Source organism: Uloborus diversus, chromosome 3 (genome assembly GCF_026930045.1).
Source record: "Uloborus diversus isolate 005 chromosome 3, Udiv.v.3.1, whole genome shotgun sequence".
Lineage (NCBI taxonomy): Eukaryota > Metazoa > Arthropoda > Arachnida > Araneae > Uloboridae > Uloborus > Uloborus diversus.
Genome location: NC_072733.1, coordinates 92,320,283 through 92,347,804, shown reverse-complemented (window position 1 = coordinate 92,347,804; position 27,522 = coordinate 92,320,283). Strand labels below are relative to the sequence as shown.

The following is a 27,522-nucleotide window of genomic DNA, read 5'->3' as shown; positions in this document are numbered from 1 at the left end:
AATTAATTGAAGAATCCTCGAAAGTGAACGATTCATTTCTGAGACTCCTTAAAGTTAAATTTCATAGCAATTTTTCTCAGAGATTACGTCCTTTATTCTTTAATTAATGGCAACTTTTCAAGAACAAGCCTAATTATCATCCGTAAATGCTGTCTAATCCTAATGCAAGCTCCACGAGTTTTCATAACCATACAAGCAACAAAAATAAGTTTGCATCGGATTTTTTAGAAACATTGGGGATTTATTTCAAACGAAATGAGAAAGAAAATGGTAGTTTTTGTTTTCAATTTTCTGTTTCCGAAACTATCATTTACAAATGCTTTTAATTTAATGAAGTTTGTACACGACAATAGCAAACAATGAAAAATATTTCACAAGAAAGAGTAGCGTCTGATGCTGGTGAGGGAAAGTGGTCAATGGAATAAAGTGGTCATAAATCAAATAAACAGCTGTATATTCGAAATAAATGAAAAAATGAGCATTTTTTTTTTCAAATTTTAGATTTTAACTATTAGAAACAGTAGTCTAAATTCAAAATTTTATTCCTGGGTGTATTTTATTTTGTGAAAAAAAATCGTTTTGTGTGCACATGAAACATTTTAAAATCTGAACACCTCTTTGAACTTCTTTGTAAAATTTTGTTGATTAAAATTTTAAGCAGAACGGTTCTGCAAGAAGCTTCCCGGATGTCTCAAAAACACGTCTGCATAAACAGCTAAGCTGGATTCATTTTATAAAATATTTTAAATCACTTTAAGTAAGATGGGGTAAAGTGGTCATAGGTTAAACTTTTTTTAAGGTATACTAAATTTAATACAATTGAATTTAAATTTGATATAGCATATCGATTGAAAAAAAAGCAAGATTGTAATATTTGAAAAAAAAAAATCATAGAATTTTTTTCTGCAACCACAGCTTCCAATTTATTCCAGTAGACTAATTCCCTTCTCCAAAAAAAAAAATGCTTGTTAACTATCAGTAAAAAGTAGAATCTAGAAGCATTTCGAAAACATTGAACAAATAGATAAAGCTTGATAATTTTTTCTTTTTTGTTTTTAATTAAGTAATATTTTTTCAGAACTCTATTTGGCTGTAATATTTTCTTATTATGTAATTTGGGTAGTTTAGACATTATTCAGAAGCTATCTTTGACATATTCCTAAAGACATAAAACCTTTCAAATTGTCACACATTTCCTGATGATATTGATGAAGTCCAGGATTGAAATATGATGAAATTTCTAGGTGAACCAAAATTTGATCATAGTTGACCATCAAAATTTTTTTTTTTTTTTTTGAAATAAGGTTTATTCAGGAACTAGGTGTGTTGAGCATTAAAATATTACGGTTATTTTTAATGGTTATGCACAATTTTTTAAACTATGACCACTTTACCCCACCCCAGGCTATTAACACACATGAAAAAGAAAATGTCATTCAGCTATTTAAATATTTCTTTTTCTTCCGAAAGTTCACTGCAGAGCAGAGTGTTCTTTAATAATGTAATGTAAAACAACAACAAAACATATGCTTGCTTCAGCTGTTTTAAGGAAAGTCTCCCCCCCCCCATTATCTTCTGTTTGCATAATAAAAATGCATGAGTTAATGTTATGACAATTAGTAAGTTGAAACGTGTGGTATGGAGTTCTGAGTGAAAACTAGTGCTTTAAAAAAAAATAAAAATTCAGTTTTGTACGAGAATTCAGCTTAGACATTTACTATCAAAATTCAAAAAAAGTCTTCTCCACCCCAACTTGAAAAAAAAAAAAAAAAACATTTTTAACGTTCTCCAAAAATTATTATGGGACATGAAAACACAAAATGAATTGTAAAGTGTGAGCTGAAAGTAGTGAAAATTACAAATTGTGTTTTCAAGAAAAAAAAAGATTAGCTTGAGTTAGGAATTTTGAGAAATCAAGACTAAATTGATCAACTAGTTAATTTTTACATGAAAATATGCGTTTAAACCATTTCCTGCCGTGCTAAGGGTAAAAATTTACAGGACATTTAACATTCTGAATGATTTAAAGAGCAAAAATATCTTATATACAGCTTTGCCTGAACTGTAGTCAGCAGTATCAAGAATCACAATGATTCAAAACTCGAAAAGTATTTGTATCATTCTTTACAATTACTATTCTTTCAGAAATATGAGTACGTAACAACATTTCTGAACGACTACGGCAGAAAAAAAAATTAAAAAAAAAAAATCAGTAACTTTTGACAAACATACATGACATCATTGATATTCCCCCGAAACCCCCTTTTTTATTTACTTAACTATTTATTAAAACAATCAGTACGCTGAAAAACTTAAATAGAAAAAAAAAGAAAGGAAGAAATAAAAGCGGAGATAATAAGTGGTTTTATTTAAATTTCAGATAAGTTAAAGGAATTTGGTCCGGGGAAAATTTTTGTCCTCCTATGTGTTTACACAGCATGAATACATTTTATAGCATTTTAAGTAACAAAATGACATGCCCCGCTCAATTAACCCGAGGAATAGGAGCACCGTACGACGTACCAAAGTGTCATGCTTAATCTCGAGAGAAGAGCCGGAAAAAAAAAAAAAAAACTCAAACAGAGATAGCTTTTCTCTGCCCAGCTTCATTATAACGAAATAATTTATTCAAATGAAATTCCTTATTTGTTTTTCCTACTTCAGCACAATGCAAATCTAATAATTTTGAAAAACAAGGGAGCAACTGTACCTTGATTCAACATGGCCACGACTTTTAGGCAGACATATTCTTCCAACGAAAGCTGCAATTTTCTGAACGTTGCTATTAACTCGGTAAGCTTCTCAACAAGTTCCCCAGCTTCGTTTCTAAGTGATTCCAGCGAAATTGCTCCTTCCACCATTTCTTTTAGGGCCGCATGAAGTGTAGAAAGACCAATTCCAACTTCTTCTTCCAAATCACTTTGACCATTTTTGTATCTATGACCATTATTATTGTTGTTGGACCGGATAGCTACATAAGCTGTTGTTGTAAGGACCAATAGCTCGTGCCATTTGTGTGATAATAACTAAAAAAAACAAAATGTATGATATGTTTAAGTATACCAGTACAGTAAAGGAATTTTTAAGTCCACAATTTATTGCTAAAAGTAACCATCTCATATCTACAATAAACTCAGTTCTAGTAATACATACTACAGCTGTGTTTACTGCTATCAATTGAATATATATCAAATATGTTTTATATAGCACGGGCTACATGATGAGCAGAAGGAAGAAAGGCAAAATATCAATATTTCCAGTGTCCTTGAAAATCACGATTGAAATTTCAAAACGGAACAAAAAAATTCTTCATTGTACGGTGAACTTTTAGGTGATTTTTCACCATTCATACCTCTCCTTTCATACCTGTTTGAATAGAACAACAAATTCTAGACTACAAACAATCAGTTTTGCCAAATTGAACTAAACCCGAACGAAATAACGATATTTCGACTTTTTTTTCTGTGGACACTTCATATGCAATAGCTTTAAAAAGCATGTATCTAATAAAAGCTACTAACTAGTACAATCCACATCGTAATTTCTGAGTTTTAATGCCATGTTCTTCGCAAAGACTAGAGCTACAGAAAGCGAAAAGCGTACATTTGCTTTAAAAAAAATAAGTTGTCATTTTTTTTTTATTGAAATAATGATTTTGAAAGTTTTTAAATAATTGATATTAAGTATCAATTTTTTGATATATATATATATATATATATATATATATATATATATATATATATATATATATATATATATATATATATATATATATATATATATATATATATATATATATATATATATATATATATATATATATATATATATATATATATATATATATATATATATATATATATAGAGAGAGAGAGAGAGAGAGAGAGATAGATAGATATATACATAGATAGATAGATAGATAGATATAGATGTCGGTTAACTAAAAGAACTAGTTTAAGAATAGATTTAAATTACTAAGATATAAAGAGATGTAAGACTACCTTAAGTATACTACGGTATTAGTAAAACGTTGTTACTACTGCTGTTTATGGCTTATGTACTATAATAATGCAATGCGTTTCTTTACTACAAACTTCGGTTTTAAACGGTTCGAGTTTGCAATGGCAAAACTATCTCTCAGTGATACGTAATGTACTTTTTTAGATCGCGCGTTTTCATGTTAAATACTAGAGAAATAGCCATGATCTTCGAACCTTGAATTACCGGAAAAAAAAAATCTTCTCCTACTTTTAATGGATATGAACTTCTAACGCTCCTGTTTGAGATGGATTTTGTAACATGGGTTAATTTTCAAAAGTTTCCCACAAATTTATCACGGGACGCGGGAGCGTCCCGCCGCCAAGGAAACCAAACGTCAGCAGTCAACAAAAGCAAATCTACCTCCAAAGACGAAAGAAAAGAAAAACGACCAAGAACAGTTTACACGACAGAACAAGTTGGGGCTTTCTGGGTTTTTTCACTCCTCTGTATCTCAGCCCCATGAAGACCCCCGGAGTTGATTTTTGGTACACTCAATCTCTAGGGGTCCCTGACGACGTAAACCAAAATACAATCCCCTGGATCATCGGGGGAGGAGAAATTTAAGTTATAAAATCGCTGTTCAAAAACGTTTCCGCTTTCTTTGACAGGGCTACATCCCAGACGAAAAAAAGAATCAAGCTGAAATTTCGCACAGACATTCCTTGTGCAGTACTGATGTGCCTTTTTTGCCATCAAGCAACCACCTCAATTAGAAAAGCTTCCCGCCAAGCAAGATAAACAATTTAAAGAATCTATCCATATTTCTGAGAAGTTGAAGGTGGGAGGAGGATCTAACGGAAGTATGTGTGATGAAAGAGGAGAACATGGAGGATGATAGTTTGGCAGATACTTGGCGGACAAACTAGATATCATGACTTTATAAGGCTGAGGTTTTTTTGGTTTAGGATGAAGGCTTTCTTTTGTGTGGGGAAGAATTAAAGGTTTTCTTGGCGGGGAAATTTTTACAACAGGGTTGTTTTTGCTGAGATTCAGTGTTACCAAAAATAATTGCAATACTTACCTGAGTATGTTTCGTGACGGGAAGTTCAAAATAGAACGGCAAACGCTTAGTCCACTGAACCAGTTTAAAAACAATAGCATCACCTATTTGACACAACTTGTCACTAAGTTCAGACTTGGTTCCTTTGATTTCATCTAGATTTTGCACAGTAGTAATATCCTCAAAGTCGTCACACTCAATGAGCTGTTTTATAAAAGTCATGGCCTGATCTGCTGACATCTGCCTTTCTCGGGAACTACTCATCCAGGACTCTAAAGTATGCCTCAACTTTAGAATGTCGCAGGGGCTCGTAAGAGCTGCTTTCAGAATCTGACCATTTGGCCATTCTGGAGCAGGCAGTGTGGGTATAGGATAGCGAACATGGTTGTTTTGAGAGTTTGTTGTGGTGCTGATGAGGCCGTTGTGGTTATGATTGTTCGAGATGTTGTTGTTGCTGCTGCTGCTACAGCTGTTGGGGCTGCTACTTCTGACACTATTGCAAGCAAGATTATTATTATGATGGTTGCTGTTGTTTCCAAGCATTTTCGGTGACTCAGCATGACGAGAGAATTGTCCTTTTTTCGGTCCTGAACATTTCTTATGCTTCTTATACTTAACCTTTAAAGAGAAAAACACTCGTACAGGTGTGGAATACAAAGAATTCGTTATCTAACACATTTTATACACAGAATCTATACAAATACATTTGAATATCTAACACATAAATTAGCTTAAATTTCATTATCTACTGTGTACTACTTCTTTCAAATATTTTTGCTTTTTTTTTTCTTGAATATTTTCTTTTTTTTTTTTTTTTTTTTTGAAATCATTCATAAATGAATGTGGAAAACATATACACTAGCTTTAATGTAACTGCCATTTCCTCATTTGCCTAAATTTTACATTACTTGTTTTAAATGTGGAAACAACTTTCTTAAATAAAGTATTTCAAAACTCAGGAAATGATTTAAAGCATTTTACCAAAAATATCGAGGTATGATTTCAGTTTTCTCCTTCCACACATGGGAAAATATTTTTGGTTCATACATAAATAATAATAAAGAAATATTTAAGAAATATTAACTTTATGTTTAACGTTAATCTTTTGTAACGCGAAAACTTTGATTTGAAAAAATATGCTGATACATTAGAAAACATCGCAAAAAAATAGTTTTAAAAATTACAATGTTAATTCGATAATCTATTGAAACAAAATTAATTGTTGCATCTCTACAACGAGTTGAAAAATGGCAGTAAGTTTCCAGCATTCAATTATCGTGGAAAATTTTGAAACTGTCGTTTCTTTTGTTCTAGCAAAGTTCCAACATGACATTTCTCACAAACAGTTTGTAGGAATCCTTTGTATGGGCTATTTTGAAACCTGCAGTTAAAAGACTGTATATCATGAAATATCAGCGTTACAATGGTTAAATTACTACAAAACAAATTTCATTTACTTTAGAAAAACCCTAAGTCAGGGCCTCTACAGCATTATTATAAAGCAACATGGAAAGTTTACAGTTTCCCTGCTTGTAAAAGTTCCGGAGTTTGTACAACCATGAGATACAATACTTTTCTGGGAATTTGGAAGGGGCAGATCGTGAAAAATAGGGTCATAACTTTGATATGTCGATCCTTTCCTTTATCAGTAGATTGCGATTTAGTGACCAGTAACTGCGTCCTTTTCAAGTTACGGCACCACTGGTACCACATTCAACAATTTTGTATTCTTTTCCGTTCGTACTTCTGCAGCAAAACGTCTCATTGAGTTTTCAGCAACATCAGAAATAGAGTTCAAAAGTTTGGTTAGAATCCTCGGAAGGAAAGGACGGAGAGATGGGGGCAGATTTATTGTGGAAGAAAATGTCTTTGCTGTAGATAAATCTTTCCTAATTAAACGTAATGCGTAAACACAGCAAATATTAATTCCACTTAACTTGTCAATTTTTTGCTTGAAGCAAAAGTTTTTGATGTAAGTTCACTCACTGCATTTCAACGAGAGAAATTCGAGTCCACACTTAGATTCTTCCAACATTTTCAAATGTTGGCCGTAACATAAGGGGTAGAACAGAAATTAAATTATTGAAATTGACAGTTCTGTATCAATAATTCTGTTACCAGCTCGCACAAAACTACTTTTCAAGTCATCAAAGGCACACTCGGCAACTGTTTTCAATTTTTTACTGTAAACATTTTCAAGCAGTTCAGACGATACTTTTGTATGCCTATTCCAATAAAAAATTCGCTTCTTAGAGCGATTTCTTTCACAATTACCCATCAACCAGCTTTTCTAAAACTGTTTTGATTTTTTTTCTGAAATTCAACTAATAATAGCAATTTTATAATAATAAATGTGAAACAAAATGCGCCAATGTATGCTTTGGGTTTTCGTAATAAAAGTAAACAAACTATCTGAGCTGTAGCCATTTTCTTCTTTAGTAAAACATAATACGTAGCTAAAAAAGTATATTAGCTTTTCTGATGTATTAAAAATATTATGTCCTCTGTCTGAAAAATAAGAGAACAAAGTTGAAATATCCTCGATTTTTTCTTTTGAATTTGAACATCCGGTCCAACTTTCTGTTCAAAAAAAATGTAGGTAAAAACAACCTTATAATTATTGTAGAAAAAAAAATTAAATATAAGTTTCAGATAGAAAAAGTTCTTTTTCTCTAGATCAGATATAAATAAACGTTCAAAATCTACTTTTTAAAGTTGTGAGATATCTTACACTATAATAAAGCTGATTACTCTAGCCCTTACTTTCAGCTGAAAATATGAAATAACAATTAGGAACATATCTCAGCAAAGTTAATTTCAAAGCCTGTTAATGATACTTACTTGTCATAAAAAGTAGTTATGCAAGATCTATGAGCAGTGGCGGATTTACCCGGGGGCGGTGGATTTGAAAAAAATTACTAGCTAAGATTTAGATAGTAATGTAGTGAAAAGAGGACGGCGTTTTCTACGTTTTAATTTGTAACCAAGCTTGCTTCCCCCACCCTTTTTTTTAAACTTCAGTAGTCTTTAGATTTGTATATTTAAGCGACTTTCATTGCTATACTGCTGGTATGGTAAGACGCTAAGACATTGTTATAATTTGAATGTAATTTGAACAATACCGGTGTGTTGGGAACGAGGTTAAAACTGGGAGATCCAGACTTGGTTAGGATATTGTTTATTAATGCCTTAAATCACATTCAACTGATACGAAGTAATTGAAAAGAACATAATTTTCAGTAAATTTTAGACAGAAACAGCATCTTCAAAAATATTGGGACACTAAAAGCAACAAAAAGATCAATTGCAAATTGATTATGAAGTCAAGTTCAAATACTAATATCTATGAAGTGATTCATTTGTCCCGGTCTTCATCTATTCCAGAAACCGTTCTTGAATATGAGCGATTAGATAAGTACTACAATCATCTAGATCAAAACTAATTTTACAGGAGAAACAAAGTAAATTATTCTATTTTCATCTGGGATAAAAGGATTTTTTTACCGTAGAACATGGTTATTTACCTCTTTCTAAGGGATTGTAAGACCTCTTGTTTTATTTTAATTAATGATTAAAATTTGGAGATGAATTGATTTCGCACAAAAATGTTGAAATATACGTTTTATAACTTTACCACTGGAAAAAATAGAATAATTATTTCTTGAAATTTTGAAGCACAACTTTTTATATAAGTTACAAATTAAATAAAATTAAAACAAATAAAGTAAATTTGAAAGCTAAATTAAATCTACAAATTCAGGAGTCCTCTTCTGGACAATATGTAATACATTAAAAATGTCTTCATAAAAAGCCAAAAATTCACTTGGGGTGTATTTTAGCACATTTTTTATGTCTACAATATTTTTTTTTTTTTTTGCGATTACTATTGCATAATGTCATACAGTAATGCATTTGAAGTGTGAAGTGGAACATTTTGAGAAAATTTAGAAACTTCTGTTAATGAAGAACATTTGACATAACATTTTTCATTAACAGAGAGATCATGTCAGACTGTAGAAGGCTCGGTTTTTGATGCAAGAAAGTTTCTTTCGGGCTCGGGCGGACTCGGATTTTGGTCCGATTCAATATCACCCGTGCTCGGGCGGGTTCGGTAACGAATTTTCGGGCTCAGGCGAGCCCGGGCTGTCAAAAATGAGCCCGAACTCATCTCTATTTCCTATATGCTACCCCCTTTTTTTCACCTCGCAACGACTCTACCTCGCTATTCCACTTTACCTCACATTCCCGTATTTTTCAACAAACGAGTGTATACCTAACCAAGTATATCGCTGTGTACTCTAATACTTTTATTTATTTTTTAAATAAGGAAAAGATGAAATGAATAATTTCATCCATTAAAAATATTCAACGAAGGGAAGTATTGAAAATCATTCGCTCAAAACGAAAACATTTGATATGACTCTAAATGTTCTGGCGATTTCTACCTAATTTCTTACTGTTTATTTAATTTTTTTTTTTTTTTTTTGCTTGCTTACCTTGAAACATCTTACAATATTGCTTAAGAAAACGCTGAAGAGCGAATACTGTTTGTGCGCATGTATATTTTTGTCACAGATAAATTTATTTGCCCATAGACAGACGAACTGACCGGCCGACACAGCGGCTCACTGCTAGACAACATGGTAATAGCGAAGTAAGGTGGGATGAGGGAAGTGGGCTTTTACGATTTTCAACCGCCAATCCCCTTGATTTGACTATAAATCCGCCCCTGCCTATGAGACTGCAGAGGAGTACTTACTTTGTACAGGTTGTACACAGCTCCTGAGTTCCTGCCTCCAGGCATACGATCCTCGCGTACAGCTACAAAGAGGAAAATCGCAAAAGCTTATTGTTTTCACTTGCATAGCGTTATTACTTCTCACTAGAGTTATTAAACTTTACATTATTTAAACTTTAAATTCATCTTTTGTTTTACAAATGCGGATAGAAGTGACAGAGAATGTTAAGCTTGGAAATCAACAATCTTTTCTTTTCTTAATTTTTGATAAACTTAATGAAAAAATAGCATAGCATATTTTATTAAAAATTGAGCTTTTGATTTATTTGTTAATGATGCACTTGTTAAATAAATTAAGATGAGTCAATCAAAATTCATACGTGAAACGAAATGATGAATATACTAATTATTTATTTTATTTTATATCGTAATTATTTTTTTTTTTCAACAGATTTGTAATCGTGAAATGCATATCATTCATGACAAAATTTCAAGTAAAGTCAATTTAACAACTTCACCTTCAATTCGAAAATTACCTATTTTATTGATGAGAGATTGGTTTCGAATCAGCACCACACCGGTACAATATTGAAGGGTATAACTAGCATTGTTTTTTATAACAATAAATTTTCTCAGTTGATAGGAGAACCAAAAATTCTCGAACAACATTGGTGTTGGAGATTTTTTCTGGTGAAACTTCTTTTGACGATTCATAATCTAAACTGCAGCTGAAGAGCACAATTTAGTAAAGATATAAGATGGGACGATGATCCAAAGAATTATCAATTTTCCATAAAAAAACTGATTTTTTCCATTTCACTCAATCTTTCCACTGTAAATATCCTCTTTGATGAAAAGACTAAACACTTCAGAATAGAAATATGCACCAAATTACAAAGAAAGATAAGAAACATAGGAACGATTGGGGGGAGATGGAAAAACGAAGAACTTTCTCGCAGTTCATGAAGATCCAGGTGCTTTTTTTTTTTGGCTTGCACGGCCTACTTTTCAATACAACAGGGTTAAGAGAATAATTACTACTTTATTTTTCTTCCAAAGTTATCATTTCAGTTATTGATTGTCTGCAATTGGAACAAAACTGGTTTAATAATTTCTGTAACCGTAAACGTTCTGTGCAAATATTTTTATTGCAAAAGTGTTTGCTGAGCCTGCTGGTTTACGTAGTTTCAAAGATGTAAATGTCTAGAGTCGCTTATTTAAAAATATTTTGAGGACGCGAATGACGAACAGCAGTTTGCCTACTCATGATATTAATTACTCTAGAAGTAGTTAACTAAATTAACTGCACACATTCTAAGTATGTTAGGCGAATTCAGAAGTTATGTATATTTCAGTATAAAAACTATTATGCAGCAATACCTCTTGAATATCGTTTGTTTGTGATTAATTCCGGAGATTTTTCTTGCAGCTTTAAGGGGCAATCGTAATGCAAACCTTTTTATAGCCTTAAAAATATCAAACCCAGATGCGCAAAAGATATTTTAAAGTAAAATTATTTTAAATAAAAAGGTTTTCTGGAAGTGGATACCATTATACACTAGAAGTGGATACCATTATACACTTACTTACACTTACTTCCAAAAGTTAAACACGGATTGGCAAACACACCACTACCCAAACTTCTAATGAAATAAGTGCAAGAGCCCTATATAGCCAGAATCTCACTTTAAAGCTTACACAATATGAAGTTTGTCTAATGTGAAAAATTCATCACAAAACTGGAAAGAAAAGCAGAGACCCCCCCCCCCCCTCGTGAGCTCCGATGCAAATTAAGCCTTGACTTCACTTGACTTTTCCAGCAAATTGCAGCTTCTCCAACTAAGATTGGTTTCCGGAAATTAACATCTTTCTATCGTATTTAATTTTGGAAGTGAGCATACATCAGCAGTCGCTAATGCATAGATGATATATACTTCTTGTCGTAAATATTTGCTTAAAACTGTTGGGGCTTCAAAAAAATAAATAAATAAATAAATAATAATAATAATGAACGAAAATATCATTTAATAAACAAAAAATGTGTTTCGTAATGGATATTTATTTACAAATATTATATTTTTCTTTGTATAAAAATATTTTTAATACTTAAGTATTCTTGCTCATAATATTTTTTTTTCCCTTGCTAATGAATAAATGTTAAAGTAGATAATGTTTTTTTCCTGTTATGACTAAAGTAGTAACTGCAAATTATATTGATTTCTGTGTATATTAGTTTATCATTGTAATTATTACTCTAATCGTTATTACATGTCTTGTTTATATTTAACAAACAATACCTTTCGTAATTTTTATTTTCTTTTTAATTTTGTTTTTTTTATTGGTGTATTTAATTTTAGAACAACTTTTCATGGTCAGCTGTTTTACTTCAAGTAGAGTTGGTGCGTTTTCTAAAACTTGAAAAATGTTTATATGTTATGATCAAGCATTTATACTTTTAGAGGCTGTAATTTACATTTTAAGTATAAGTTGAGTTTTATTGATGTTAAGGTTAAACGAAGAGTTACTAGATCGTTACAGCTCCAAAGTGTTGATTCTTTTTTAAATTAAAGTGTAGGGGAAAAGGGGGCACATTTGAACACAGGGCACACGAAAACATGGTATGTTATTCTAAGATAGCTGCAAGCACAAAATATTGAATAATTCTCAAGTAATGGCAATGCCAGTCTTATCTCTTAGCCGAATTTTTAGAGCACTGTGCCAGCCATTTTATGTTTTTGTGGTGACAATTTCTTTGTTTTAGCAGATATTGGTATGCGATTTAAATAGATACCAACATCTCTCGTAAAAGCATATGCTTTCTCATAAAAGCATATTTTAAACTGTTAAGCTAAACTTATTGCAAACCATTATATGAACATTCAAGTAAGTTTATGACAATGTTTAAATTTTTTATTAAATACGAATTTTTGAATTTTTTATTAAAATTCTCTTTTTTTGCACGTTGGTCCTAAGATGATGGAGAAATCGTGAACACAATATCTAGGGGCATATGTGAGTAGTTTTCATATTTCCTCCGTAATATGTATATTTGTGCAGGTGTTGAAAACAATATAAATATTTCTAATATTATTTCTCTCTCTCTCTCTCTCTCTTTATATATATATATATATATATATATATATATATATATATATATATTGGTTTCATTTTGTTTGAAAGGGAAGTCTAAAATAATTTTAAAATACATTATCATACTCTGTATGAAGCTTAAAAACAATATATAATTAGAATAATCTTTAGGTACATAGTAAAAACTATTTAACTATTTGTATTATGTAGTCTTAAAAGTTCTTTTTTTTTCTCACGTGGCTATCCACTGATCAGACCAGGTTTCAAGACTTTAAAATTTGACAATGAGCAATTATATATTTCGGAAAAAATATATTCCTAATGACAAATTTACTGTAAAATTTAAGCTGATGCAGTATAGGTTACGAACCCTTCAATGCAGTTGGTATACACGTATATGTTTCCTATAAAAGAGTTTTTCTTTAAATTAAGATGCTTGTCCTGGATTTTTAGTTATGTTCATAGGTGCCCCATGCCTGTTCAAATGTGCCCCCTTATTGAGGCACATGTGGACAATTGAAGACATTTTTAAAAAAATACCATAAAGTAAAAAAATATATTTTTTAGAAATCTCAAAAAAATCAAAGACACAAAGAAAAGATTACTCAATCATGGAAAAAATTTTACACTGAGAAATTGGGAATATTTTTTGAACACTAATGAAATGAAAAAAAAAATTCATGTGCGCCCCTTCCCCCCATATTATTATATTTATAACAGTTTGTTTTTGAATTCTTAACTGCTTTAAGTTTTCATTAATGTGAGCACAAAGGACTTTTATGTTAATTAGCTAATTTGTACCTCAAAAAAAAAAAAAAAAAAAAAAACATTATTTTCAAAATAACATTGCTGCTGGCGGTGAAGTAGTATTTTTCTTTATGTATTTGAACAAGAAGTGTATGGGCAAAAAATAAATAAAAAATTTTATTACACGTATAAATAAAGCTAACCCCAAGCAACTCACAAAACATAATGGTCAGTTTTTTACGGAATTTTTTGCTTTGCTTATTTTTTCATATTTTTATGTTGAAAAAGAGCCAACAATACGATATTAGCAATAATTGCGCGACTAATCATGTTAATGTGTTTTCTCGAAGTAAATATGACATTGAAATTAGAAACCAAAGGCAAAACCAGTTTTATTCAAACCACAAAAACGCAAGTACGGTTGGCTCTCTTTTTATGGACGTTCTATTTAACGACTTTCTGTATTTAAAGACGACTTTTCACGGTCCTGGATGGTCCACTGTAGTTTTGAGAGCATTCCATTTAAGGACACATTCTACTTAAGGACGATTTTTTGTGGTTCCTTGAAAGTTGTTAAATAGAGAGCCAACTGTATACATCATAAACTTAAAATTGAATTTCAAATCAGAAAGAGAAGTAAAAGCAACAAAGAATAATTTAAATATAAAGGTAAACGTGACTATTTAATTAGAGATTAGTTAGCCCAGAAACACCAGGAATAATTCTTCCAAAAGTCGTATCAAAAGTTATAAGTTTAACTCTCAACATCGTAAATTTTTCTTACCTTTGAGTATTACAGTTTAGCGCGAATTGTCCATTTTAAACCTGTTAAACCAGTGAAACTCTAACAGGTTTGATATTTTCAATATGATTTTTTTGCAGGCTTAAACATTTAATTATGAATGCATTACATAACAATTCATTTAAAAGAGGGAAAAAAAGAAACAAAGGTCTAAAAAAAGTTCAATGCTATAAAATCGCTTCGAAAAGACTGAAGTTTTACAAGTTAAATACTATCAGTTAAATTTTACTTTGAATTATTATCATCTGTAATTTAGAATTAAAAAAAACTTTCACTGGTTTAAACGTCATTTCCGGTTTTCGAGACAATGATAGCCCTTACCTTTGTGTGGCTCCATGTGGCTTAGATGTGCTAAGTCTTAAACAACAGAGCCATATTTAGCAAGTGAAGCGACTGGGCTAGACTAATTCCAACAATAATCACGTTTGCAAACTCTGCCCTTTTCGTGAAAAAGTGTTAATTAAAAAAAATATTTAAAAAGCAGTGTTTTTATTCTTATCTCATATGATGCAAGTAGAAGTAAAGGGATTTAAGTGACAAAAATGATGATCAGGAAATAATTTGCACAAAAGGCGAAAGATTAACCAATTTCTTTTGTGGTAATCAGATGCTACAGAAAGCTATGACAGGTCTTACATAATTTAGACAGACTAATAAACTATACTTTTTGTATGTTTTAAACTTGACCGTCGGTTTTTTTTTTTTCCCAAATCGTTTTTTTTGTCACTTATTCCCCCTTTCTTCTTCCTTCATCATATGAAATCGATTTATTTTAAAAGCACAAAAAAGGGGTAACATTTTGCATATATTTCGTGTATCTAACTAAAACAGCGCAGTACCTCCACTTCTAAAAACGGCTCTGTTAAGAAATCGAATAATACCTCACTTCAGATGCATTACTTAGACAATAACATGAGCAGGTTATGAGACAACTGAGTCATCAGTATTTGTTATAACTACTTCTAGAAATAAAAGTGAATTGTCTAAAATAAATTAGTGAAAATGTTTTTTTTTTTCTTTTTTCTAATTTGTAAAAACATATCTACCATATTTATTTAATTAAAGACTCAAATCTTTAGTCTAAAAAATAGTACTGTTATGAAATAGTTTTTCTCGGATGCCATTGTGAAAATTTAGCCAACATAAACGAAACGAAACTATTAAAATTTTTAAGTACTTAATGGTAATGAAACATTCTTGAAAATTATAAATTTTTTTTCCCCAAATTTGATAGAAAAGTAAATGTCAAGAAAAATTTCCAGCGAAAATTGAAGCTTTTTTTTTTTTTTTTTTTTTTATAAATACTATAATCAGAAATAATCAGAATATATTTTTAATGAGACATTTCAACTGTTAAAATCTTTGTTTTTAATTTAAAAAATATAAATAATTCAAATTTTGTTACTTTAAATATTTCAAAAATAAAAAATATGTATAAGAAATGGATTCTAAACACAATTGTTGCTTTAAATATTCTTGTGTCAAGCCTTGACTCATTTAATAGTGATCCAAAAGCATTACCACTAAACATAAGATTATATAATATTTAATGTTTGCATAAATTTCAGTAAAATTGCTTGAAGCATTTAATTTTCTTTAAAAATAAATCAACAAAAAGCGACATTTACACAAATATTTTTTCATGAATCTTGCAACATGAGAACAAGTTTCATTCATTCCAAAAATACATAATATAAAATTTTGGTATGACAATGCTGCTTTGCTAAACAACAAAATGGTATCTGTAGCTGAGCTTAGGATGTGAAATTACTGATTAAGTGTGTCGCTTCCATATGATTGATTTAGTTGAATCTTGGGTAATATTAATTAAAAATTTTCCATTTACAAATGACCAGAAAATATTCTATTTAGGTAAAAATATTTTACAAAAACAACCTGATGACAGAAACTCAATTTTGCTAAACCGTGTTGATATGACTTTTGTGCTTAGTGCTCAGAATGAATTTTTGGAAAAGTAATTGATCGAAAAGAAAAATTAGCAACATATCTAACAGTTCGTCAAAAAATTTTTAAAAATGAGTTTAACTTTTTTATTTGAACTTCTCCCATGCTTCATTGAGATTATTATTTTATTATTATTTGTTTATTTTATTTTATTTTTTTTTAAACTTAAAATGAGCAAAAATTTTGACTGGATTTTACGATAGATATTTATGCTTTCTACAACACGTCTTTCGCAGAAATATTCATTCTAATGCAGGAGTTATTTTTTCTGAAAAATACAGAAATTCTCTCCCTAAAATGCCTAAGCTCTGTGCGAAAGTAAAATTAAATTTAAAAAAAAATCCCAAATTAACACAACACTGCTAAAAATTAATAATAATTGCAAATGTCATAGTTAAGAACATATTTGAAAGAAAACTTAAAATTTTTCCAATTTTCAAAAATAACAAATGTTAATTTTATGCGCATTTTGGTAATATCCACCAGGACCTAACTTACCAGCTAAAACCATGCCTTCTCGCAGGCATTTCTGAAACCGGCAGTACTGACAACGGTTGCGTTGTGCCTTGGTAATCTCGCAATTACCATCAGCTACACATGTGTACACTCGCTTGTTCTGCACAGTACGCTTAAAGAAGCCTTTGCATCTGAAAGTAAATAAACGCAAAATTATTTAACAATGAGAATATTTACTGAAAATTTTTTGTAATAAAAAACATTTCAACAATGGGACAAGGAAGGAAACTAATAAGACTGACCTGCATATTGAAACAATTTTCTTGCTAAACTATTTTAATAAACAATTTTAAATTACAATGACTTTCTTTTCTTTTTCTTTTTTTAAGTTTAATGAAATATTTAACTTTGTCAAGTAATAAAGAAGGAGGCTAATAAGATTAACCTGCGAACTATTGCTTAAGAATTTTAAATTACGATGTTTTTTTTTTTTTTTTGGAAAGTTTGATGTTTGATGAAATATTAAACTTTGTCAACTAACAAAGAAAGATACTAATAACACTAGGTAGCCAATTGAAACTTTTTTTGCTGCCAGTAGTAAAAATATGTTTTTATACAATGGCGATGTGCTTAATCTGAATTTTCAATATATCACGTAAAGATTTCTCGAGAAATCACTTTACATTTGCTAAATAATTGAGCGAATTTTAACACAAATAGTTGTATGTACATTTTTTTTAAGAAAAAAAAACAATATTTATGTAATATATTTGTAACATAGGTGTAACTGTAACCGTGGTATTGTAGTGTAACTGTAACTTTTAACTGCATAAAAGAATGTAAAGAAACAGCTATGTAACACGCATCGTTAACATACATCGGTAACAATCTCTCCCTTCCTTTGTAAATAAAGTTGTTGTAGTTATCCTACCATAGTGTATTATTCTAAATGAATAAGTAAGCTACTACAGACATCACATATGACGACGAGTGATTATTGAAGGCAAAGAACTCACTATATCAACAGCGAAACTATGGACATTGTTCTCTACTGAACGCAACAGGTAGGAAAGAACTTTCTTTTTACAAACTGTTTATTTTGCTGAAATTAATTCTACATTAATAATCAGAAAATGGCAGAAGGAAACAGGGATGAAATTATCGAGAAATTGATAGAGCAAAACAATGCTTTAATGGAAATGTTGAAAATTCATAATAAAAACGAAACTGTTCCGATTCCTCAAAATAAAAATGTCAACCTGCAATTTGAAAAATATGACAAATCTGTTGAGTCATGGGATTCATATATTGACTGATTTATAGCTTTTTTAGATGTTCAGAACATTTCGGATGAAAAGCGAGGGAAGGTATTCATTTCATGTTTATCGCTGAAATTGTTTACGTTATTGAAAAGTCTTATCGCTCCGGTCAAGCCTGCCGATAAAAGTTTCGATGATCTGCGAACAATTTTATGTAAACATTTGAATCCAAAGCCATTAATAATTCCTGCTCGACATGCATTTCTAAATCGAAAGCAGCAGGAGAGCGAATCCATTTCGTGTTATTTGGCAGAACTATGCTCACTTGCGGTTCCTTGTTTATATCCAGATGATGTGCTGAATATTATGCTACGGATGTGTTCGTAAGTGGATTAAGGAACAGTCAAATACTGAACAGAATTTTCGAGGAGAAAGATGATATTGATTTGGAAACTACCCTAAATATCGCTCTGGCGATGGAGAAGGCATTCCAAGGTGCTAAAGATTTAATTGGAAATGACAAGTTTATTTCAGTTAATGCACTAAAGCCAAAATCATCTAAAGATTTTCCAAAGAAAAATAAAGTCTCGAAAGCTCAAGACTGTTATCGTTGTGGGAAAAATAACCACAGTAGTGCAAGTTGTAAATTCAAGGAAAGTACCTGTAATTACTGCAAAAAACAGCGTCATTTGCAGAAAGTGTGTTTCAAATTTAAGCAAGACATTTAAAAAGTTCCTCAAAAGAATAAACAAATTGCTGTCACAAACGAAGAATGTCAGCCTGAAGCAGAGCTACTCCCATACTATGCCCTGCAACTTAAGGGTAATAGGTCACCAATTCTGTTGGATATCCAAATTGATGGGTATTCCACAAAAATGGAGTTGGATACTGGTGCAGCCATCTCCACGATGAGCATACAAAATTTCCGAAAGATATCAAAGAAACCACTTTTGCCAAGCAAGGTTATTCTTAAATCTTATACTGGAAACACCATCATTCCTCTAGGGCAAGTAGAAGTTGAGGCTCAATATCAAGGCCAAAAGAAGGTAGTCAAACTTTTCATACTTAAAGAAAATTTAGACACAATTTTTGGCAGAGAATGGCTATATTCCTTCCAAATTGATTGGAATTTTGTAAAATCAATTAAATCGGAATCCGTGGGTAAAAAACGCGACAATCGATTGGTTTCGTTGCTGGATAAATACAAAGAAATTTTTGATGAAGAACTTGGTGCAATAAAAAATTTCGAGTGAAAATTAGAACTCAAACCGGAAGTTCAGCCTGTTTTTATCAAAGCCAGAAGTGTTCCTTTTTCTTTGAAAAGTAGGGTTGAAGATGAAATAGATAGATTAGAAAAGCAAGGTATTATAGAAAAAATCGACGCATCGGAATGGGCTACTCCTGTGGTTCCAGTAGTCAAAAAGGATGGTTCCATACGATTATGTGCAGATTATTCGGTTACATTAAATCCAAATTTGATAGTTCAGCAACACCCTTTGCCTAGATTGGAAGAAGTTTTCGCTTCCCTGAACGGAGGTGCTCAATTTTCCAAAATCGATTTTAGCCAAGCCTATCTCCAAATAAAGGTACACAAAGAAAGTCAAAAACTACTGACGATCAATACCCACAAAGGTTTATACGCATGCAAACGTATTATGTTCAGATTGAACTGTGCTCCAGCAATTTGGCAGAAGTACATGGACAGTTTATTTTATGCATTAGAAGGCATCAAGGCATTTATGGATGATGTTAGAGTGACTGGACCTGACGACGAATCTCTTTCTTCCCGGTTAGAAATATTTTTTCAAACTTGTAAGAATAATGGTCTCAAAATCAATTTGAAAAAAAGTGAATTCTTCAAAGATGAAATCAACTTTCTAGGTCACAAAATAAATTCCTCTGGCTTCCAGAAAACAGATGAAAAAGTGGAAGCTATAGTGAAAGTCCCTGTTCCCGAAAATGTGCAGGAAGTTAAAAGTTTTTTAGGTCTAGTAAATTTATGGAAAATTTTGCCAAAAACTTTCTACTTTAGCCTACCCACTGCACAATTTAACCAAGAAAGATATTAAATGGAATTGGTCAAAAAAGTGTCAATCAGCTTTTGATGCAATCAAGAATGAAATTTGTTCAGAAAGAATACTGATGCACTATGATCCAAATTTACCTTTAGTGTTAGCAACAGATGCCTCACCTGTTGGGTTAGGTGCTGTATTATCACACAGATTACCGGATGGTACTGAAAGGCCTATTTCTTTTGCTTCACAGACTCTGACGAAAACTGAGATAAGGTATTCACAGATTGATAAGGAGGCTCTGGGTATATCCTGGGGTGTAAAGAAATTTTATCTATATCTCAAGGGTAGAAGATTCATTTTGGTGACTGACCACAAGCCACTAACTCAGATTTTCGGATCGAAGAAAGGACTGCCAGTGATGTCAGCTACTCGACTCCTACACTACGCACTCCATTTGCAATCTTTTCAGTTCGACATAGAATATCGCAACAGCAAGGATAACAGCAATGCAGATTGCTTATCAAGATTACCTCTTAAATCGGAAGAATTAGATGTCATAAACGATGTCTCAATGTTTCAAATCTCCCAGATTGAGACGCTCCCGGTAACTTCCAGGGACCTGGAAAAAGCGACTCGAGATGATGAAAAGCTAGGCCCACTCTTACAAGAATTGAAATTGGGTGCAGATTTAAAGGGGAAGGAGCAACGCTACAGTCTGGAGTCCGGTTGTGTTTTCTATGGCCAAAGAGTCTGTATTCCAACCATTCTGCAGAGACAGATCTTAGAGGAACTACATGCCGGTCACATTGGCATGGTGAAAATGAAAGCATTAGCTCGCTCTTTTTTGTATTGGGAAAATATTGATCAAGATATTGAAAATCTGGCCAAGAACTGCAGGGAGTGTGCAAGGTACCACACAAATCCCAATAAATCCAAAGTTCATTATTGGGAATACCCTACAAAGCCCTGGGAAAGAATACACGTAGATTTCGCCGGTCCTTTTCTGGATAGTATGTTTTTTATTATAGTCGATGCTCATTCCAAGTGAATGGAGGCTTACCCAATGACATCTAGTACGTCTTACAATACAATTGAAATTTTGAGAGACTGTTTTTCACGTTATGGACTACCTATAACATTGGTTAGCGACAATGGTTCACAGTTTACTTCGGAGGAATTCCAGAATTTCATGAACAGCTGTGGGATAAAGCACAAAACCTGCGCTCCTTTTATGCCATCAAGCAATGGACAAGCTGAAAGGTATGTGTTTCCTTGAAACAGTCCTTGCGTGCACTTCAAAATTTCCCAGGATCTTTACGACAAAAACTAGCAATATTTCTGACACAATACAGAAAAGCTCCAAATAGTACAACAGGCCAGAGTCCTTCAATGCTTTTCCTCAAAAGGGAAATACGAACAAGGATTGATCTTGTAAAGCCAGAACTCAAGGAAAAAATCGAAGACAAACAAAGGAGAAATAACATCTATTTTCGAGATCGAGTTTTTGGAATTGGAGACAGAATTGCTATTAGAAATTACAATGCTCCAAATCGTAAATGGGTTTTCGGCAATATTGTATCAAGAGATGGGCAACTGCATTATACTATATTGGTTAATGGAGTTTTGATTAGACGTCATATAGATCAAATTCGCTCAGCTGGTAACTTCCCAACAGATAATCATAATCCTAATCAATTTTACCCATCAAGAGGTACAGAAAGCTACAAGGACCCATCACCCCCAGCTGAAATCGCAGATCAATCTTCTAGTGCTCCTGCGCAAGAACCACATAGTAGTGAAAACTCGTCAGATGATCCGTCCACCCCTCCTGCTCCTGCTCAACCAGTCGTGGCTGTAACTCCTCGATCTGCTCCAGACCCAGGGGAGACATCAAAAAATGCAACTTTCCTAAGACGATCGTCCAGAACTAGCAGAGCACCAAATAGGTTGGACTTGTAAATTTTGTTTTCTACCACTTCTAAAATAAGACGGAGGAAACTGTAATATATTTGTAACATAGGTGTAACTGTAACCTTGGTATTGTAGTGTAACTGTAACTTTTAACTGTATAAAGGAATGTAAAGAAACAGCTATGTAACGCGCATCGTTAACATACATCGGTAACAATCTCTCCCTTCGTTTGTAAATAAAGTTGTTATAGTTATCCTACCATAGTGTATTATTCTAAATGAATAAGTAAGCTACTACAGACATCACAATTTAATGTTACAACGCGTTGAGTTTCGTGATTATGGCTGTTAGTACGCGTTGATTAAAAATATTTTGATTCGCTGAGTTTTTCCCACTCCTTATCAGATAAAAAACATCTAGTGCCCCCGATATTTACTATAAACGCATTTTAATTAAATTAGGTTTTTAAATCCTGACATCACAAACATAAATTACGATAAAAGGAAAAATAAAATAAATTAAAAGGGGGAGTAAAGTTTATTCGATATTTAAGAGAAAGTATATTTTCGGTAACTTGTTTTGACGACGCAAGTAATATACATTTATTTCTACAATATTTCATAAATAGAAAGACGCCCTTCAAGGTATAAGGGGTGAAAATTGCTTCTACCTTCGAATGAAGCAAGTGCCTGTGCAGTGATGTTTTGATAGTTGAAATTTTGACCCTAACTCCAGTGGATTCACCATAAACTCCATTAGAAAGGGTTAATTGTTGCTTACTTTTTCGTTGCTTCATTCTCCTAAAATTACAATATAAGTAAAACAGTTGAGTTACCGGATCCAGTTCAGCCTTGTCGAAATAAAGCATTCCCCTGCATGTCAAATATTTGAAAAATATATTATCAAATTATCATGCCGAGGAGCGAGTTTCATTGTTGGTGACGTCAGGTGCGTTACTCGAACAGAGAATTCGCTATTATATAGGGGAGGATGGCCCAAAAAGGGTAGGTTTTCGAAGATCGCTCGACAATTGTAGTTTTTGGATTTTTATCGCAACACTTTCGGTTTTATTCAATAGCAGGGTTCTCAAACTTCGAAAAAAAAGTAATTTTTGTATAATTTCAAACCCAATATTTATTTATTATCAATTTTTACAAGCATCTGAAAAAAATGCTTTGCCCTACCAGGGAGCCCAAAGCGAGTAAGCTAAACTAATTGTGGTTCGGTAAATTTGCAAATCAAATATGAAGTTATAAATATTTACAGTAGTTGACTAGTTATCTGCCATTATATAAAAAAATATAAAATAGTTGTACTTATCCAATTTAAAGTCAGCACATTTGTTTATAAAACATAAAGAAGTAACTGATTAAATTCAGTGGTTGGAAGTAGCGCGCTACAAGTAGCGACGCTACTGTAGTAGCTACATTTTTGAGTAGTTTGTAGTGTAGCGCACTACTTTTTAAAAAAAAGTAGTGTAGTGAGTAGTTAACTACAAAAAAATAGTAGTTTGTAGTGATTTCTGGAAACTACTTTCAAATAAACTGAAAAAAAAAAAAATCAATGTTCAAACGAATTTGACTGGCGCAAATTTTACACAAGTACATCAGCAGATGCAATGAGAAATAAGACTAATAAAAATACGAGCTAACCTCAGGTATTTCATTTTGACGCCATACCTGCTATCTGTTCGACGCCTTTAGTTTGTTTGCCGTCGTAATTTTTATATTTCACCAATATTTACATTGAAAAAAGCACTTATTTTCGTGAAAATGAAGATATCGGTGATTTCGCGAGTTGAAAATTTGGTGAATTTTATATGAACAGAACAACAGGTGAATTTTATATGAAGATTGAAAAACACAAATATTTTAGTGAGGCTTAAATTTTTGACAGTATTCACCAAATAAAAAGAAGCTACTGAAACTGTTATAGAAAAGGATGAAATTGAACTGTTCTGGAGGACTTACAATAAATGCGAGCATTACAGTGTATATGAGAGTATGATAACGGACATTTTTCTTAGTGTCTTCTGTTGAGCTAATTTATCAATCTTTTTTTGTTCAATCCTCTTACGGTGTGTTTGTGTATTAGGGGTCCCGCCCCCCCAAAAAAATCGAAAGTTGATTTTTCAAGTCGCACACTTTCTTATATTTTATCCTTTTGCGTCAAAAAAAAAAATCATATAATTTGAACAAAGGCAACAAGTTCCGAATATGTCTGAAAGTGTGAACCAGCACTTGTGTAGTACTAGGTCAAATTAAAATAAAATGTTTTTCTTAGAAACTCAAAATTTCTGTTGATAAAACGTTGTTCCTATAGTCCACATATGCACCACAAAAATATTTATTTAAAATAAAAACCATTTAGATATCCCACACGTGGCCTAACATTTATAATTTTCTTCAAAAAATAAGGTTTTTGATACATATTTTCAGATATGTAAGATTTTAAGAAATTATCAAGTTGAAAAATATAAACAGTAAAGTAGAAAAGTAGGGAATTAGCGTTAAGTAGAAATTTTTGTTTTCCTGCAATTTTTAAGTCTCCCACATAGTACTCAAAGATATGGATTTTTTTCAGGTTGAGTTAAATTTTTCATTTAAAATATATTATTCTTTTATTATTCGTTTGTAATTGTTGATCTGTAAATGTGTTCACCAGTAATTTTTGAACTTGATATTCTATTTAAATTTATATGTAATTTTTTGAAAGATAACTGAAAAAAAATCAATTTCTTAAATAAAATTATAAATTTTAGGTCAAGTGTGGCATATGTAAATGTTTTTTAATTTGAATAAATGTTCTTGTGGTACATGTGGGGTGTTGGGTATAGGGGCAACGTTTTATTAACATAAATTTCGAGTTTCTAAAAAAAAGTTTTTTTTTCGATTTGGCCTAGCATACAAGTACTGTTTTACACTTTCAGGTGCAAGTCGACACGGGTTGCCGTTGTGCAAATTATATGAAACTTTTTAACCGACTTCAAAAAAGGAGGTTATGATTTCGTATTGCGGCTTTTTATGTATGTTTTCGACTTATTCCAACACTACTGGACCGATTTGAAAAAAAAAATTGTTTGGAAGGATATACTTCCCAGATGGTCCCATTGTAACTTGGTCTGGATCTGATAAGGGCTATCGGAGAAATCCAAGAGACTTTAAATTTCATACGTCACGGTCACGTGGTTTTGCTGTGATCGGTGTATTTTCACAACTAAGGTTTTGGCTTTCTCTTGAACGATATTTAATTCTCGCGGCACATGGATGATTAATTTTCGCAACGCTGCGCTGCCTGCTAATTTATTATTATACTGCCGTGCTAAGCACAGATATGGTATCTGCAGTAGAGCTCAAAATGAGAAATTGATGATTAAAGTTTTACAATTTCTTTCTCTGATTTATGACTAAATCAAATGCTCAACTTGCGGTAGTTGTTTCGTAAATAACTTATCTAAAAACCGTAAGAGAGTATTTTTGTAAAAATCTTAATTTAAAATTAATAAATGTAGTTACGACAATTTTTTTTTTCAAAAGCTTTTCATATACTAAGCTATTTTCACCGTAAGTGACAATTACTAGGCATTTTTAGGGGTATCTGCACAGATACGGCAAAAATAGCTTAGTAAAACGTGCTCAATGTATCATTAAATAATACTGAAAATTTGTGCTTTCTTTGGATTAAGCTGTTTCGCTTTATTTTGTTAATACAAATCTAACAGAATCTACCTTCTGAAAGATACCATTTTCAAAACTCCGGACAGTTAAAACTGTAATCCATAACATTTTTTTTGTTTTTTATATTCAAAGAATGTTTTTTTATAATGTTTTATTTTCTAGATTCATTTTTACCGAGCATGAAGATAATTTTGACAGCAGACGATAATTAAAAAAAATATTACTGGCCGTAAAATGAAATGCGTTTTTTTTTTTTTTTTTGCATAAAAGGATTAGATATGAATATTTTACATGCATTTCATTTTTAAACTTTGCATTTTAAATAAACATTTAAATAGAAAAAGCTGAATATTAACTTTAACAATTATGCAAAGTTGTATTGGTTTTTATTATCAACCTGTATCGACTATTCAACGGTAAACCAATTTTAATGTTCTGTGTTACAATAAACTGCTACATTATTAAATATGCTGCTTTACTCAGGTATAAAAGTCGTATCTACAAATTACTAAGGAAAAAAGTGGTAACTGCGCAGATACCACTTTAAAGGCTTAGTATTTGTCACTTACGTTCAAAATGCCTTAGCAAACTCCGCAAACTGTGCAGTTACAATTTTTTTCTTAAAACTTTTTTTAATATTTCGCGTTCAGTAATCGCCAAAAAACTTGACATTTAGGTAAATTAAATTACTAACGACCACCTGGTGACAATAACTCAATTTTGATAAAATGTGCAGATACCAAATCTGTGCTTAGCAAGGCAGTATAGGTTTTACTAATGTAAATATTACTGCGTAGCAAAGCAATAAATTAAATATATTTTGCTGCTTTAATAGTTGAGTCAATTACTTTAATATTTTATTTACTAATAAATAACTTTATTTAGGCACTAAAATATAATGTTCTTTGTTTAATATTCCAAATTTTAAATATATTTAGTGTTCAATTGCGGAGGAATTGAATACAGAACACCCCTCCCCCACGATTTAATTTATATTCTTTAATAATATACAATATAACTGTGTATGATTTCTGAAGTTTCACTAATATTCTAGATTTACTATTTCACGATGCCGCCAGTTCAATTTGAAATTAGGGTTATATTAATTAGCAGGCTTCGAAAAAAAAAGGAGGAGGTTCTGAACTCGTCGGATTTGTTTTTCCTTTGTACAATATTCCATACATACTCGAAGATACCTGTACTCAAGGGCGTGCACAGGGAGGGGGGAGGGACACCTGTTGGTCCGGGCCCGAGCCTAAAGGGGGCCCAATATTTTTATAACTAAGGGTGAAATATAGGGTTAACAATATGGAGAGGGGTCCGGAAAAGTCATTGATGATGGGCTCCAAAATTTCTATGCACGCCCCTGCCTGTACCGATAAGGAAAATCTTTTTTTGCTTGAAACGGTATACTTCCTCGGCGGTCTATTGGTCATCAAGTTCAGTTTTGATGAAATTGAGGGAACTCTTCAAATATCATACTCACATTTAAATCGATTTGTACTTTATTAACTTCGTATATCGTCTCACTTAGTGAACCGGTTTTTATGCTTTTTTTTTGTTGTTGTTGTTGTTTGGTGGTGGTTTTGTTTAGGGGTGGTCTAACTTAGGTTCCAAATCTTTGATTTACCCTATTTGTTCTTTAGGGAAAAGTTAAGGGTAAAACAATAAATTTCATGCAATTTCCCTCACAAACGATTAAATATAAAACCCATTGATAAACAAAGGCAATAAAACAAAGGTTTATACTTTCTTTACCTATAGTTAAAGAAAGTACTAAAAATATATATTATTAAGGGTAATGATAATGAAAATTTTGAA

The 27,522-nt window shown here is 31.8% G+C and overlaps 1 protein-coding gene across 1 annotated transcript in view; it reads right to left on the bottom strand.

Moving 5' to 3' along the window:
• The window catches only part of LOC129218850 (hormone receptor 4-like), a 43,583-nt gene that overhangs the window by 475 nt on the left and 15,586 nt on the right, over window positions 1-27,522 (bottom strand). The window contains exons 3-8 of the mRNA XM_054853172.1: window positions 16,882-17,030; window positions 9,801-9,862; window positions 5,635-5,659; window positions 5,476-5,504; window positions 5,063-5,437; window positions 2,711-3,026 (exon numbers count right to left, since the gene is read on the bottom strand). Of these exons, the coding sequence (XP_054709147.1) occupies window positions 2,711-3,026; window positions 5,063-5,437; window positions 5,476-5,504; window positions 5,635-5,659; window positions 9,801-9,862; window positions 16,882-17,030 (956 nt within the window). The remainder of the gene's footprint in view (window positions 1-2,710; window positions 3,027-5,062; window positions 5,438-5,475; window positions 5,505-5,634; window positions 5,660-9,800; window positions 9,863-16,881; window positions 17,031-27,522) is intronic.